Genomic DNA, 15,035 nt, shown 5'->3' with positions numbered 1-15,035 from the left:
TAGGCACTAACTAAAGGGAGTGACAATAGCAGCTTTTAAGTGCAGCCTAATATTGGCAGCGGAGACGCAGGTGGCACTGTGGGTAAAACCTCAGCGCCTAGGACTTGCCGCTCGCATGGTCAGCGGTTCGAATCCCCGCGGCGGGGTGCGCTCCCGTTGCTCGGTCCCAGCGCCTGCCAACCTAGCAGTTCAAAAGCACCCCAGAGTACAAGTAGATAAAAAGGGACCGCTTACTAGCGGGAAGGTAAACGGCGTTTCCGTGTGCTGCGCTGGCTCGCCAGATGCAGCTTGTCACGCTGGCCACGTGACCCGGAAGTGTCTTCGGACAGCGCTGGCCCCCGGCCTCTTAAGCGAGATGGGCACGCAACCCCAGAGTCGGACACGACTGGCCCGAAAACGGGCAGGGGTACCTTTACCTTTACCTTTAATAGTGGCAGCAGTAGCATAAATTAATAGTAGCAGTGGATCACAGTAACATCCTGCACCCCTAAAAAAGCAAAAACAAAGAAACCATTTGCTTTTAATATGTAAGTTGTTGTTTCTCTGAAGCCTCAACACCTGTCTGTCCTTCCCTGGCAAGCATCATTAATATACCACTGACGCCTCGTGGCTTAGCAAATTCTACATGTTTGTTTCCAGCAAGGCTGAACATTCAGCTGTGAACTCCCAGTTTAGAGGGAGAATTTGCTCCACTTTTGTTTTAATCAAACGCAAGCGATCACGGTCTTCTCAAAACAATGTCTTTCTTTGCAACATATGCCTTCGTGATCTGCTGCTTGTGGGTTGTTGTTATTGTTGGTGGTGGTGGGGTGTGTGTGTGTGTGTGTGTGTGTGTGTGTGTGTATATATATATACACACACACACACACACACATATATGCATGCTTGTAGCAAGATGGATTGGTGTAAACTGAACAGTTTTAAAGAGCAATTTCAGTAGAGCAATCTGTCATAATCTGATCAACTGCTAATGTTTTATTATCATTCTTTACCGCTCTCTCCTTCTCTCCCTCCCTGCTTTTCAGATTATCAGTTTATTAAATGTCTTCACACCACAGAAATCTCTGGAGGAGTTCCAGGATGTGTAAGTAACATGGACAAAAGCAAAACCTAAATCTTTGCCGTTTGTGGGAGGGGGAGAGGATTGTGGAAAAGTTGGCATTGTACTCTCTAATGAACAATCTGCTCTCTTCTGTATTGGAGGGCGATGTTGAGCATGGGCAGCCGAGCCTCATAGTCTTCCGGCGTGGGGGTGAGGAGAGGTACACTACCTCCCCCCTATGTCATTGCTGGCTGCGTCAGCGGCACTGCGAGGCAGCCCCAGCCTATCAGCCAGCAAAGCGAGTATGGCAGTGGGCCATTTAAACTCAGTGTGGCCAGCTGGCTCCCTCTTCCTTGCCTCTTTGGTATTGGGTAAGCCATCATTTGGGACATGGGTGGCGCTGTGGGTTAAACCACAGAGCCTAGGACTTGCCGATCAGAAGGTTGGCAGTTCGAATCCCCACAACGGGGTGAGCTCCCGTTGCTTGGTCCCTGCTCCCGCCAACCTAGCAGTTCGAAAGCACATCAAAGTGCAAGTAGATAAATAGGTACTGCTCTGGCGGGAAGGTATACGGCGTTTCTGTGTGCTGCTCTGGTTCGCGAGAAGCGGCTTAGTCATGCTGGCCACATGTCCCAGAAGCTGTACGCCGGCTCGCTTGTCCAGTAAAGTGAGATGAGCGCTGCAACCCCAGAGTCGTTCATGACTGGACCTAATGATCAGGGGTCCCTTTAAGCCTTCATTTGGCTGGAGGGGAGTTTGTTGCCTCGCCTGCCCCTCCTTGGTAAGGGTATCCTGGTAAAGGCATCCGGGGTGTGAATGCTGTCTGAAGCCTGGGCGTGGGCTGGGGCCATGTCACAGCCCCTATGGGGACCCCTCAGGGTGCCACTATCTGTTGCAGGGCACTCCCGTCAGTGGTTTAACCCTTTCATGGACTCCCTGCCAGGAGTCAAGATATAGCTTGGCTTCACCCCAATGCCTAGGCCAAACCGCTCACATCTGTAACCAATAAAGTTGTGGCCTATTTGAACCTATAAACCAAATATTCCCTGTCAGTGTGATTTATTGTTCTCCTGAGAACTTTGTGGCTCAGGTGCCTTGGGGGCGCAACTAAAACTCAGGAATAGCTGAACGGAAAGTGCTCCTTCTCCTCAGAAATTGCCTCATGTCCAGCACTCCATAAGGCAGTGACCTGATGGAACCAACCTTTTTCCCCATTTCTTTGTGTCATTCCTGTATTTTGTACCTACAAGAGGAGCAGGGGAGACAAGAAGAAGCGAATGACCAGCAATTATGTGTGCTAGTTTTATATTATGGAAATAATAAAATGAAATAATGTGTTTTGAAAAAAAGGTGCAAATGATAAAAAAATAAGAATCGGAAAAAGTCAAGATCAGAAAACTCACGACTATCTGCCTACTGCTTTTAGGTATGTCAGAAAGCACTTCCCACCTCGATTTAGAAGTGCAGAAATGGAAAGTGTACGTAGAGCATCGTAACCGAGGTGTTTGAGAAAATGCAGGGTGTGGGGTTGTGGTCGTGAGGAGGGTCTGAACATGTTCAGACATGCAAAGGAATCTGAACGGCTCTAAGCAGCTCCTTTTGATTCCTTTGTGTTGATAGCTTTCTCAGGCAGCGCCTGTTACCTCAGAACTCCCTGAGGTGTGCAGGCTTCTGAAAGGTGCGTAAAACACTCTGAAATCATCTCCTTGTGTTATTTTTGTGGTTTTTTTTTTAAAGGAAGGAGGCAAAACATTTCCCCCCTCTTCCATATTTATTTTCCGATAACCTATGACTCTGTAAAAATTATTTGTCTGGGGGCCAAGCAGAGAATTGCTAGTATTTCCACTGAGCATTGTCTGCCGTTGCTTGGCATGTAAGGTGAACCTGACCTGAATAATATTTAAGGTAATCAGAAGTGTTTCTAGTTGGCCAAACTCTCCTCATTCTGCCCCCCCCCTTAACAATTTCCTTCACTATACACTATACACAGTTTGTGTCCTATAATGCAAGGGCAAGATCTTGGCAGGGGAACCAACTGTTCTCTTCAGACTGTGATATGTCAGTGTTTTTAAAACTCTCTTCTGCGATGCCCTTGGCAATTGCAGAAGCCCCTGGGAAAACTAAATCTCCCATAATCCCTTGTGCCTTGGCACACTGTTACTCAGTGTGGTGAGGCAATGGAGGGGAGGGGAGGGAGAGGAAAACTCTCTCTATGCTCCTTCTCTGCTCTTCTTTCCGCCATCCAGTTCCCTGTGAGGAAAGAGGAGTTGTTTGGGGCATGGCAGGGGATGGATTTGGGGGATGAGAGAGAGCAGCAGAAATGGGTGAGTAATTCCCAAAGTCTTTCAAATTGGCTAAGAAAAATTACAGTGGGATATTTGATGGGTTGGGTTAGCATTTTGAGTAATTTCCAAGCTAATGTGAGGCACATGTCAGAGGTTTTCCCCATATCTAGTAGCAGCTACCACTGGGATGCAAATGAAAGGTCCAGCAAAGTTTAGAATTTAGAACTCCCATTCCAGGATTTCCAGTGTTGGCATAACAAGCCAGCACTGTTTTTCATTTTGTTGTATCTGCATAATAATTATCGATCAACTCCCCCTCTGCAATTATATATTGAGGGTTTCTTGACTGTCTGCAGTGCAATCAGTGCAGTATGCAGTCCCTCTCTGCAAGGCAGGCAAGATGGAGGATGGGTCAGACACTCCTAATATGGAGCTGAGGATAAGCAAATAAAAGACATAGTGAAAGAGGAGCGGCTAAGCTGGAGCTAGGGTGGTCCAGGAAAAGCCTTTGTTTCGGATGTAGACAAAGCTCAGTGGCAGAACACACACCCCGCGATCTCTGGCATCTGCAATCAAAAGGATTGCTGGCAGCCAACCCCATGAAGGTCAGAATTCTGAATTCTGGTCTGACACACTGTGTGGTGACCTCCTTAGAACAGAAGAGGAGCCAATGCCACATATAGTCCAACTTCCTGTTCATACAGTGGCCAAACAGAAGCAGGACCTTAGCTCAAGGGCACTCTCCCCACCTGCAGTTTGTAGAAACTGGTCTTCAGAAGCATTGCTGTCCCCAAATATGAAGGCAGAGCACAGCCATCACACAAAGTGGTCTTCAAGAGGAGCAGGAGAAAGAGAGGTCTCCTGACAAGAGTGTGCAAGGCTGCAGTCTACCTGCAGAATGTATGCCCTTTACCACGCTAGTTACTGAAGAATGAAATGATGCTGGTTAGAGAGAAAAAGGATGCTTACATTAAATATGTCATTCAGTGACATCTCACCCACTCCCTACCCTCAGCTGCATCACGATTCTACAATTTTTTTGGGGGGGGGGGTCCCAGCAAAATGAATTCTGACGGACACATCAGATACAAGAGCATTGCCGTATCTCAGGCATGGGCAAACTCGGCCCTCTAGATGTTTTGAGACTACAGTTCCCATCATCCCTGACCACTGGTCCTGTTATTGAAATTGAAATTGAAATGCTTTATTGTCACTTGTACAACTTGTATACAGTGAGATTACACGAGCACCCCCCCCTCAGCTCTCTTAGTCTTAATTCCCCTCGTTTACTGACTCAAATCCACCAAACCCGAAAGTCAGTTGCCCTGTTGTTATCTTTTCATTCAGCAGCCTATCAGCCCATGGATAGAAGCTGTTCTTTACCCTGTTGGTGCAGCTAATCATGCTTCTATATCTTCTGCTTGAGGGCAGGAGATCAAGGAAGTGCCGGCCAGGGTGTGAATCATGCCTGAGAATTTTCCTCACTCTCCTGAGGCAACGTTCTTCTGCTATTTCATCCAGTGGATTCACGGGACAGCCCATAATATCTTGTGGTGGTATTCACCACCCTCTGTAGAACTTCCTATCAGTTGATGTCAAACCAGCGTACCACACCGTGATGCAGTATGAAGGGACACTTTCTATTGTGGACCGGTAGAAGGAGATCATCAAATGTTGATTGACATCATTCTTTCGCAATGCTCTGAGGAGATGGAGTCTCTGTTGGGCTTTCTTAACCACTTGGGTTGTATTGATTTTCCAAGTAAGGTCTTCACTGAGATAAACTCCTAGGAATTTAAAGGAAGAGACTCTCTCCACACAGCCCTCCCCAATGTACAGGGATGGTGTAGCTAGGGATGATGGGCGTTGTAGTCCCAAAACATCTGGAGGGCCGAGTTTGCCTATGCCTGCTGTATCTGATCCATGATGAGTGCTGATTATTACGTGGCTCTGTTCTCCTCTTTAGGTATTTAGTAATGGAGCTGATGGATGCCAACTTGTGCCAGGTGATTCAGATGGAGCTGGACCACGAGCGAATGTCTTACCTGCTCTACCAAATGCTTTGCGGCATCAAGCACCTTCACTCTGCAGGAATCATTCACAGGGTAAGCCGGGCATCCCTCTCACCCTCCTACCACCACCAAAAACAGGGACAAATGTCCTTATACGGGAAAGGGGGAAAAAAAATCTCTGTTATTTGGAGCATGCCCAGTTTTAGCTTCTGTTATACTATTATAACCATACCTAGGGACCTTGGGAGCAGTGCTGTTTTTATAGCAAACACCACCTCCCTTGTCTCTTTGGGTGACCAGCCTCTGAAGGTATCTGAAGGCAGCCCTGTTTAGGGAAGCTTTTAATCTCTGAAGGACTATTGTATTTTAATATTTTGTTGGAAGCCACCCAGAGTGGCTGGGGAAACCCAGGCAGTTGGGCGGGGTATAAATAATAAATTATTATTATTATTATTATTATTATTATTATTATTATTATTATTATCCCATGCTGCACCCCTTTGCCCCTTCTTGGATCATTCATCTCTCTCAGCCCTGCAGCACCACCTAAGCAGATATAATTATTTAACAAATCGCCTTCCACCTGCGTCTTAAGGCAATGCACAGAACGCAATAAAAACAGCTGAAAACAATACCGAGTACGCAGCGGCCATGTCAGAGACCAATTCATCCAGGCTTTGGGAACAAAAAAAATGTCCTTGGTTGTTTCTGTAAAGTGCAGATAGTGAGTGCCTGTTTTATCTTCACGGAAATACTGTTCCACAGGACAGGGACAGCCGCGCCATTGTGGCATTCGTGATATAAAGCACCTACTGAGTCTTGTAGGTAGAACTCATCATTCCTGTTCTCCCCCTGCTCCCTTGTCTCTTTCAGGATTTAAAACCAAGTAATATTGTGGTAAAATCTGACTGCACATTGAAGATCCTGGATTTTGGACTGGCCAGGACCGCAGGCACTAGCTTCATGATGACTCCTTATGTGGTCACACGTTATTACAGAGCACCGGAGGTCATCTTGGGAATGGGCTACAAGGAGAATGGTAGGATATACGTTTGATGTGAGCATATGGGATGGAGCAAAGCTGGGAGTGCCAGCTGGATGGGAAGGAATGACCTGGGCGGCTCAAGTACCTTTAACAAAACCTTATGGCACAGATATCACCTGGTGAAACTTTTCACCAGCATGAAACGAACAACACGATCACCTACTATAATGGCTGGTTGAAAAACTGACAATCCTAGGGTTGTCCGCCTGATTATTATAGGTACTAAAGCAACATAGAGAATGATGCAGATATTACTGAAGTTAAGAAACACCCAAATCGGATACGACGCGGTATCTCATTGCATCCAGTCTGTATCATTGGAGGCATGTTTTATAAGGAGGGAATTTAAACAGAGCTTTTCATCACCACACTGGGAATTAAAATATTAAAAAGCTCTTTGGCTGGGCAATGGGTGTGACCCAAATATTTCCAGCTTTCCTCAATTCCAAATATGGTCCATTTTAATAAATTGTTTCCCTAGGAACGCACATCCTTTAAAACAAAGGAACTCAGACCTATATTCGTTTCAGTTCAATTTTGGTGCATAAAACCATGGGTTGCCATAAAACTAATAAAAACGGGTGAACAACTCCAGCCCTGTGGCTGAGAAATCGTATTATAAAATCAAAACACAGAGAAACGGTAACAAAATTATGATTGCAACAACAACAACAAAAACTTAAATCAAATTATCTCCAGCCTAGGAGTATTAGATTGCATGTATTCGCATCATTTTATTTGCTGCCCACGGCACTGCAAATAGGGAGGTTATCTAAGTGATATAGTTATTCTGGTTGCATAGGAGAAAACATTGGTATCACAAAATCAACAAGGCAAGGAGACAAGAATCTAGCTCTAGGCAGGGTTCTATAGCAAATAGTAGGCAATGGCTTGGATCCCAATTTGTCCACTGCCAATGGCAGGGCTCCTTCCATTCATGGATCTAGTGGGATCCAATGGAGTCTCCAGATTGAGGGCAAGGCACCTCTATTTTTTTCTCCATTTCTCTTTGCACCACTTTTTCTACTGCACTGGAAGGTCCCCAACCTGCAACAGCAGACTTTTGAGTTTCAAAGGCATCTTAGTTAAGATTTAAGCCAGTACGACCAATTTCTCCTTGCCAGTGCACATCAGCACTAATCCAAAGTAGTTTTGGGAAAATTATTTTCGAGGTAAGCTTGAGGGTAGGGGTTGATACCTCAACCACACGAAGGCAGTGGACAAACATTTTGTTTCTTTAAAATGCTTTATGCCACCTTTCGGAGCTAGGGGCCACACTTGCCCAAGTATCCCATATCTGGGGCTTTAAGAAGCTTTGGAAACATACCTATTTTTAACATCACAACTCACCTCTAGACAGGAATGCAAGGCTGCTTCCAATGTAACTCAGCTTATCCAAGGGCATTATTACTTTGGATAAAAACATATGAAAATATTTATGTTCTGGAACAATCCCATAAACCTTATCTCTCGGGAATCCAGGGTCTAGCTCATAGGAGAAGCCTTTAAGAACTTGGGATGGCACAAAATTAACACCTCTATTGGTTGCTGCTATTTTTTCATTTTCACCTAGCTGCTACAGACTCTCCACCAAATAACAAGGGGAAACAGTTTTCATCAAAGGGCAATGAGTGTCACTGACAAACTTGGTGATTATATGAGCCAGAGTTGTCTGCACCTGCCTTAGAGAGTCAGGCCGTGTGCTTACTTTTTCCCCAGGGAGGAAGAGGTGGCCTGCCCGTGTGAAGGTGGCGGCAGCAGCCCCGCAATGGATCCTGCCAGGCTGCATGGGAGCTGGAGCAGCTGAGGTGCAGCTTTCCTGCATGTCAGCTGTTAGCTGGAAGGCCTAAGAGCCTCAGCAAGGTCCCACTGCACCTCCAGCTCACTTGCACCTCTCCGGAGCCCTAGAGCAGCCTTTCTCAACCTGTGGGTCCCCAGATGTTGATGAACTACAACTCCCATCACCCCTAGCGAGCAAGGCCAGAGCTCAGGGATGATGGGAGTTGTAGTCCAACAACATCTGGGGACCCACAGGTTGAGAACTGCTGCCCTGGAGGATATCCCCTTTAGGCTCTGGGGAGGGTATCCTCGTGAGCCAGAGATGTAGAGGGGCTTTGGTGAGGCTGGTCAGGTCTCTTCCCCCTACTTCTTCCGGGGCCTAGCTGAGAGGTGCTGTTCCAGCTGAAAAAGAAGAAGCCCTGATTATGATTATATTATTTACCCTTTAGCCGCAGGTCCCAGGGTGGGTGACAACAAATTGAAATTCAGTATTAAAAATGGTTCAACAAATCCTAGTTGTGGGTCCTGAAAACACAATCTCAAGTTTCCAAGGGAGGGTACAGCGCTATTACTGTGCTGTAATCTAAATGTGGGGCGCTCTTTTTATTTTGTTCATTGAATTTATATACCACCCTATTCCCATGGTTCTCAGGGTGATTCACAGAATAAAATCAAGATGTAAAACCACAAAATACATAATAGAAATAAAAACAATAACCTAACAGCCCGCCCCCCATAGCAAAGGAATAATTCTGATCAAACTGACCTTCTAGGAAAAGGGGGTGAGTGTTATTTTGTTGTGCTCAATAATCTTGGCACATCAACCATCATTTAGTTGTGTGCTTTTTTAAAAAAAGCCCTATCGGTAGTACAGTATTAAATCCGTGCTTCATAAATATTAGGCAACTGATTTTGCAGAAGGATGAGCAAGTAACATCATGGAGATAAATCCATTTGTCTGTTTCTGCTTCCCAAGTAATCTGAAAACAAAGGTTCCCTTTTGATGTTAAATGTAACAGGGAACTTCCAGATTGTTCCATTTTTAATTTGTGGAATCTAATTAGCATACTGCGGTGCTTTAACTAACATTTGACTGCAATCTGCAAGCTGGCAATTAGATAGCTCTTTCAGCCTGATTTCTTTGTCATTTAAATTTGGTAATGATTGGGCAGCACACCTTGTGTTTTTCCGTTTAAATGCTAGAGCTGAAGGTGATTCTAGTACTAGTTATCACCTTAAAGTGAAGGTTTCCTTACTGTAGTAATAATGAAGGGGCAAATGCTTTTGAAACCTTCTTAATCAAGATTGCTATAGCAACTTCCAGAAAAGCTAAACTGAGCTTAGATGTTGCCCTTGATCCAGAGCTGTGTATGTCCTCAGGTGAGCTCAAGGTGCTCTGCATGAGTAGCCTTTGATGGGTGGAGTTAGATCAGGCTTTTTCAATCTCGGTCCTCCAAATGTTTTGAGACTACAATTCCCAGCATCCCTGACTACTGGTCCTGCTAGCTAGGGGTCATGGGAGTTGTAGCCCAAAAACATCTGAAGGGCCAAGGTTGAGGAAGCCTGAGTTAGATTCATGTGTCCATTTTTTTCATTGAACTGACGGACTTGGCAGTTCCCTCAAGGAATCACACAATCAGGGCAGTTATGGTATTCTACCAATAATTCTAATTACCTGAGCATCTGCAAATGGCAGAATTGGTTATCATAGAATGAGCAATCCAGTTATTGCAGCAGTTCTCAACCTGTGGGTCCCCAGATGTTGTTGGACTACAACTCCCATCATCCCTTGCTAGCTAGGGATGGTGGGAGTTGTAGTCTAACAACAACTGGGGACCCACAGGTTGTGAACCGCTGAGCTATTACTTCATAGCAGTACATGCATTTACCTAGCAACAGAAGCCAAGCCGAGAGGGGAAAAGCTTTTGACTAGTGCAGGGTTTTCCAATTGGGTTTCCAGCTGTTTTTGGATTACAACTCCCACTGGTCCTGCTAGCTAGGGTTGATGGGAGTTGTAGTCCAACAACAGCTGGAGACTCAAGTTTGGGAAACTGTGGACTAGTGCCTATTATGGTTTGGCTGTTTGTTGTTTAGTCATTTAATCATGTCCGACTCTTCGTGACATCTAATTTTTGAATCTGCGGACGTGCACGATGCAGTTCAGTATCTGTAAAGAGAGAGCACTTAATTTTCAGCTTTCCTCTCTGTTTGACTATTCAGCACAAATTCCGGGAGGCAGATATTCTGGTACATTTGAATTTAATCTCTCTCCACCCATGCAATCTTGCCTGTTTAAGGCCAGTTCCGTGTTTTCATTTTCTCTTGGCACCTGACTTTTATGGTTGCTATATTTTCCCACCATTTTGATGCACTCTGTTCCCAAAGTCCCCAAATTGCGCTGTTGCCGCCCCCTTTAAAAGAGAGCGACTCCAGTATTCCAGGCATGCTTTTGCTGCCCTGTGCACCCAGTACCACCCCTTCTCTCCCCCCCCCACAAAACGAAGCATTTCACCTTTGTCAAAAGAAATGACTCGACTGGTGTTCATTTTTGTTTCTGTTAAAAGGACAGAGAAAAAGAAGGTGGGACAGAAAAAGTGAACACTGTTGGGCCATGTTCACACCATACATTTAACACACTATGATACCACTTTTAACAGTCACGGCTTTCCCCAAAGAATTGTGGGAGTTGTGGTTTGTTAAGAGAGAGTCATTAGGAAACCCTTATTCCCCTCCAAGAGCTACAATTCCCAGAGTGGTTTAAGAATCAATCCCTCTTCACTGAGAACTCTAGGAATTTTAGCTCTGGGAGAGGGGAGTCTCCTAGAAACTCTCAGCACCTTTAACAAACTACAGCTCCCAGAATGCTCTGGGGGAATCCATGGACATTTAAAATGGTATCATTGCACTTTAAATGTATGGTGTAAATGAGGCCTTGGATAGACCAATCGGTTATCGCCAGCTATAAATGCTCGGCCTCTGAGTATTTGGTACCGGAGGGGTGTGGCTGCTCCATCCTCATGTTGGGACCCCATGTTACTAAAGTTGCCAGACTGCAACCAGGTGCCCTCCATATGTTGTTGGACTACAGCTCCCATCTGCCCCAGTGGCCACTACCGAGAAGGCCCTCTGTCTGGTCCCCTGTAACCTCACTTCTCACAATGAGGGCTCGTTGCACTGCATGCGTACTCAGGTGGGTACGCACAACACAGGGGCAGCCATTCCTACACTGCTTCAGCTGTGTGTACAGGAGGCCTGCAGCGTCACTCCAAAGATGCATTAACCCAGACTTGGAACTAGAAGCTGGTGTGGGCAGGATAACCCTGGATGTTGCTTCTGGGAGAAATCATGTATGAACATGCCCAAAGAGAACTTGTGGGTGAGGGAAGATGGGAGACAGTTCATCCGTCTGCTCTCAGACCCGGTTTCCTATTTCACTCACAATATGGCAGCCCTAACGTCCGTGGCCAAAGCCTCCTGGATGCATTTGGTATGACTTAGGCCAGGGACGGGGAGTTGTGGCTCTCTAGATGCTCCCAGGCAGTGTGGCCAATGGTCAGGCATGATAGGAGTTGTAGTCCAGCAACACCTGGAGGGACGCAGGTTCCCCATCCCTGAACTAGATCTAACTTGGAATAATTAGGTGCCATCCTTTCCCTTCTCCCCAGATTTGCCTACTTTGTTCTAGAACCTGGCATTTTCTCCTGTGACAACAGAAGCGAGAAGCAAACACATGCAACTTTCCCCGCTTGGTCTTGTCAAATGAGAGCAGCCCAGATTTTAACGCGCTGCTCTGGCCTGTGACCACACAAATGGGCTAGCTTGCACAGGAGCAATTACAAGTGACAGGGGATACATGGCACAATCTGTAGGGTGCAATCCTATGTATATCTACACAAGTGTAAGCCCTGTTGAGTTCCATGGGCCTTACCTTACTCCCTAGTAAATATGTATAGGGTTGCAGCCCTGAAGAGCATTATCCGGGGATCACCACACGTTTAAATTTGGACAATTTAAACAGGAAAAGGTCAGGATTTTTGCATATATATACATTTTGAAAAAGTGGAATAAAACTGATAAAATTCATGTTTGCTGGGTATTAATGCTTCTTCTGTTTATGAAATCTTTGTGTGTGTGTGTGTGTTTTAAAAAATTGTTCGGTGGAAGGTGCATAAATCTGTGCTTTCTCTGATCAATCTGCTCTTTTTACCCTCCTGTAGGAGCCAAAGTGTCTTAGTTAACTTTGCCTTCCCCCCTCCCTTTCTCTCTTCATTTCCTTGTCTCTGCTGTTCTAGTGGATATATGGTCAGTAGGATGCATTATGGGAGAAATGGTGCGCCACAAAATCCTCTTTCCAGGAAGGGATTGTATCCTTATGCCATTTGCTGCAACCTTCATCGAATTATTTCTCTTTCATTCCCCGCAGCCTCATCCTTGACTTTTTCCTATTAAGCAAGCAATATATGAGAGGAGGATACAAAGACAGAAGCAGGGGAAAAAGCTGAATCTTAGGGGTGTGTGTAATTATGATTGGAGTCACTTGGGAATCAGCAGCAAAACGAAACAAAACAGAAACCCAAACTGCCAGCTATATGACAAACAGCTCTTCATGCTTTTAGCCTTATATTTGTTAACGCCTTTTGGGGGGTTATAGAGGAACCAGCCACTGATGACAGACTTGTAAGCTTTTTCTTATTGATTGCATTTTAAAGAAAACGGCCCATTTGTTCCTTTAAACTTTGTTGTTTTTCCCCCCCCTTCCCCTCTTTTGGCTGAATGTTTTGAAAATTGTAATTTTTTTGATGTTTGTGGTGACATCATAATCTTTTGCTTGCTAATGCATCATTAGCCTGGGTCCACCATGATGCTGTATAGACTCCGGAGGTGAGTCGATACAACATCTTGTTCTGAATGTGTTGACTTACCCGTTTGTTGCCTAGAAGAGATCCGGCAGTCCTTCGGCGCTTCCTAGAAATGGAACTCCTAACCAGATTTCCAGAATGAGCTTTCCTTTTGTGTGTGTGCATGAGGTCTGCACAACCCCCGCCCGCCCAAAAAAACCTCTGCTCACCCCACCCACACCCTTCTCTTGCCCTGTTCATTTTGAGCTTCGGTGATATTCTTTTTGCCATCTCTCAAGGTGGTGAAAGTAATATTAGAAAATGAAAACAACTGCAATCTAAGAAAGAAAGAAAGAAAGAAGGAAAGAGATGAAAGAAAGAAAGAAAGAAAGAAAGAAAGAAAGAAAGAAAGAAAGAAAGAAAGAAAGAAAGAAGCTTTCTAGTTCATCTCTTGTTGGCAAGGAATAAAAACACATTTATATATTAACAAAACACACATATTTACATCTTCTTTGCTGTAAAAGACTTCCACCAGCGAGCTAGGAGGAGGGTAAATTGGCTTGAGAAATCTTTTGACATCTGGTGTGATAAGTATAAGGTCATGAGCACTGATTAATATTTGGCGCTTCTTGGTGATTAACATAGGGTCAGCCTTTCCAACAAGCTGTGGTCATTTCCTCTCAAACGTTGGGAATATAGGATGTTATTGAAAGATAGGAGGATAGTTTGCACAGTTTGCATATGGAAACCAGCTGAAGAGGTTAGCAGATGAACGAGCCTACAGCCACACATCTGCAGAACCCAGCACATGCATAAAAAGGTATATGGAGGGCCATCTGCACCAGCACTTATTGTGAGGGAAATTTATCAAAACTTTCACACATGATGATTAAAGTTGAGTTCTGTTGTGACCTATCTCAATTGCTCAGCCAATGCATGCATACAGTTCAGAGGGCTTTCTTGGTAGTGGCGCCCACCCTGTGGAATGCCCTCCCTTCAGATGTGAAGGAAATAAGCAGCGATCTTATCTTTAAAAGACATCTGAAGGCAGCCCTGTTTAGGGAAGTTTTAAATATTTAATTCTGTATTGTTTTTAACACTTGATTGGGAGCCTCCCAGAGTGGCTGGGGAAACTCAGCCAGATGGGCAGGGTATAAATAATAAATTATTATAATTATTACTATATTCACTCTGCAGAATTCTGCCCCCCATTCACTTCCATGGGAGGTGAAACTCCATACACAGATCCTTTTCTATGTGCAGGGCTTCTGCTTCTCATATTGAGGTGGGAGAGAGCCTGCCCATGTAGGAGTTTTTGGGAGCGTGTCATGAATTACCTGTAAAGCTCTGGCTTCAACAAGCCAGGTTTCTGAGGAAGATGATGCTCATTTGGGTGACGCTTGTCATACATCTCTCACTATGCAAAATGCATAAGAATGCCCCCACGTGCTGCAGAAAAATGTCCTGGAAAATCTGGCTACCACTGTATTCTTCTCAGCAAAGGTGGACCGTGGCATTGCTCAAAAGATAGGGAAGCATGACATGTGCACGCACACATATTGATACCATAATTCAGTATTCTTTTTGGTAGAACTGGAGATTTGTTTCTAAAGATGCCCCCAGTATAGGATCGTCTCTCATTGAAGTAAGCAGTGAGAGAGGTTTCCCATGGATGTTTTTGCCAGCAAGGCCCTGTGAGTGCAATTCTACCCTATAAGCACAAGCATCCTACTCAGACATTTCAAAACAAAATGATTCCTCTATATTTGCACATATGTTTCTGATCTCCATTTCTGTGGCATCCGCATAGCAATGCAGCATGTGCTTCAGACCATTGCTCACTCAAGGCCACTTTGCAGAGGCAGAGGAGAAAGGGAGCGCTTCGGCTAACAACCCAGAGCCTTTCAGGCTTCTGCTACACCCATCCTCCTTGTAGATCACACTGCATGACATAGGCTGCAATCCTATACTCACCTGGGAGTAAGCCCCACTGAACTCAGTGGACCTTACTTCTGAGAAGGCAGGTATAGGGTT

General features: G+C 45.1%; 1 protein-coding gene across 8 annotated transcripts in view; it reads left to right on the top strand.

The window, feature by feature from the left end:
* The window catches only part of MAPK10 (mitogen-activated protein kinase 10), a 236,881-nt gene that overhangs the window by 176,871 nt on the left and 44,975 nt on the right, over window positions 1-15,035 (top strand). For 7 of the 8 annotated variants that reach the window (XM_081925123.1, XM_081925122.1, XM_081925121.1 and 4 more), the window contains 4 exons: window positions 1,026-1,084; window positions 5,294-5,432; window positions 6,213-6,378; window positions 12,456-12,527. In XM_081925123.1, the coding sequence (XP_081781249.1) occupies window positions 1,026-1,084; window positions 5,294-5,432; window positions 6,213-6,378; window positions 12,456-12,527 (436 nt within the window). The remainder of the gene's footprint in view (window positions 1-1,025; window positions 1,085-5,293; window positions 5,433-6,212; window positions 6,379-12,455; window positions 12,528-15,035) is intronic. The other variant, XM_081925125.1, reaches the window with a different exon arrangement.

The sequence above is a fragment of the Podarcis melisellensis genome (genome assembly GCF_964234715.1).
Source record: "Podarcis melisellensis genome assembly, chromosome: 9".
NCBI classification, from domain to species: Eukaryota; Metazoa; Chordata; class Lepidosauria; order Squamata; family Lacertidae; genus Podarcis; species Podarcis melisellensis.
This window is presented reverse-complemented; position numbering and strand designations above follow the sequence as displayed.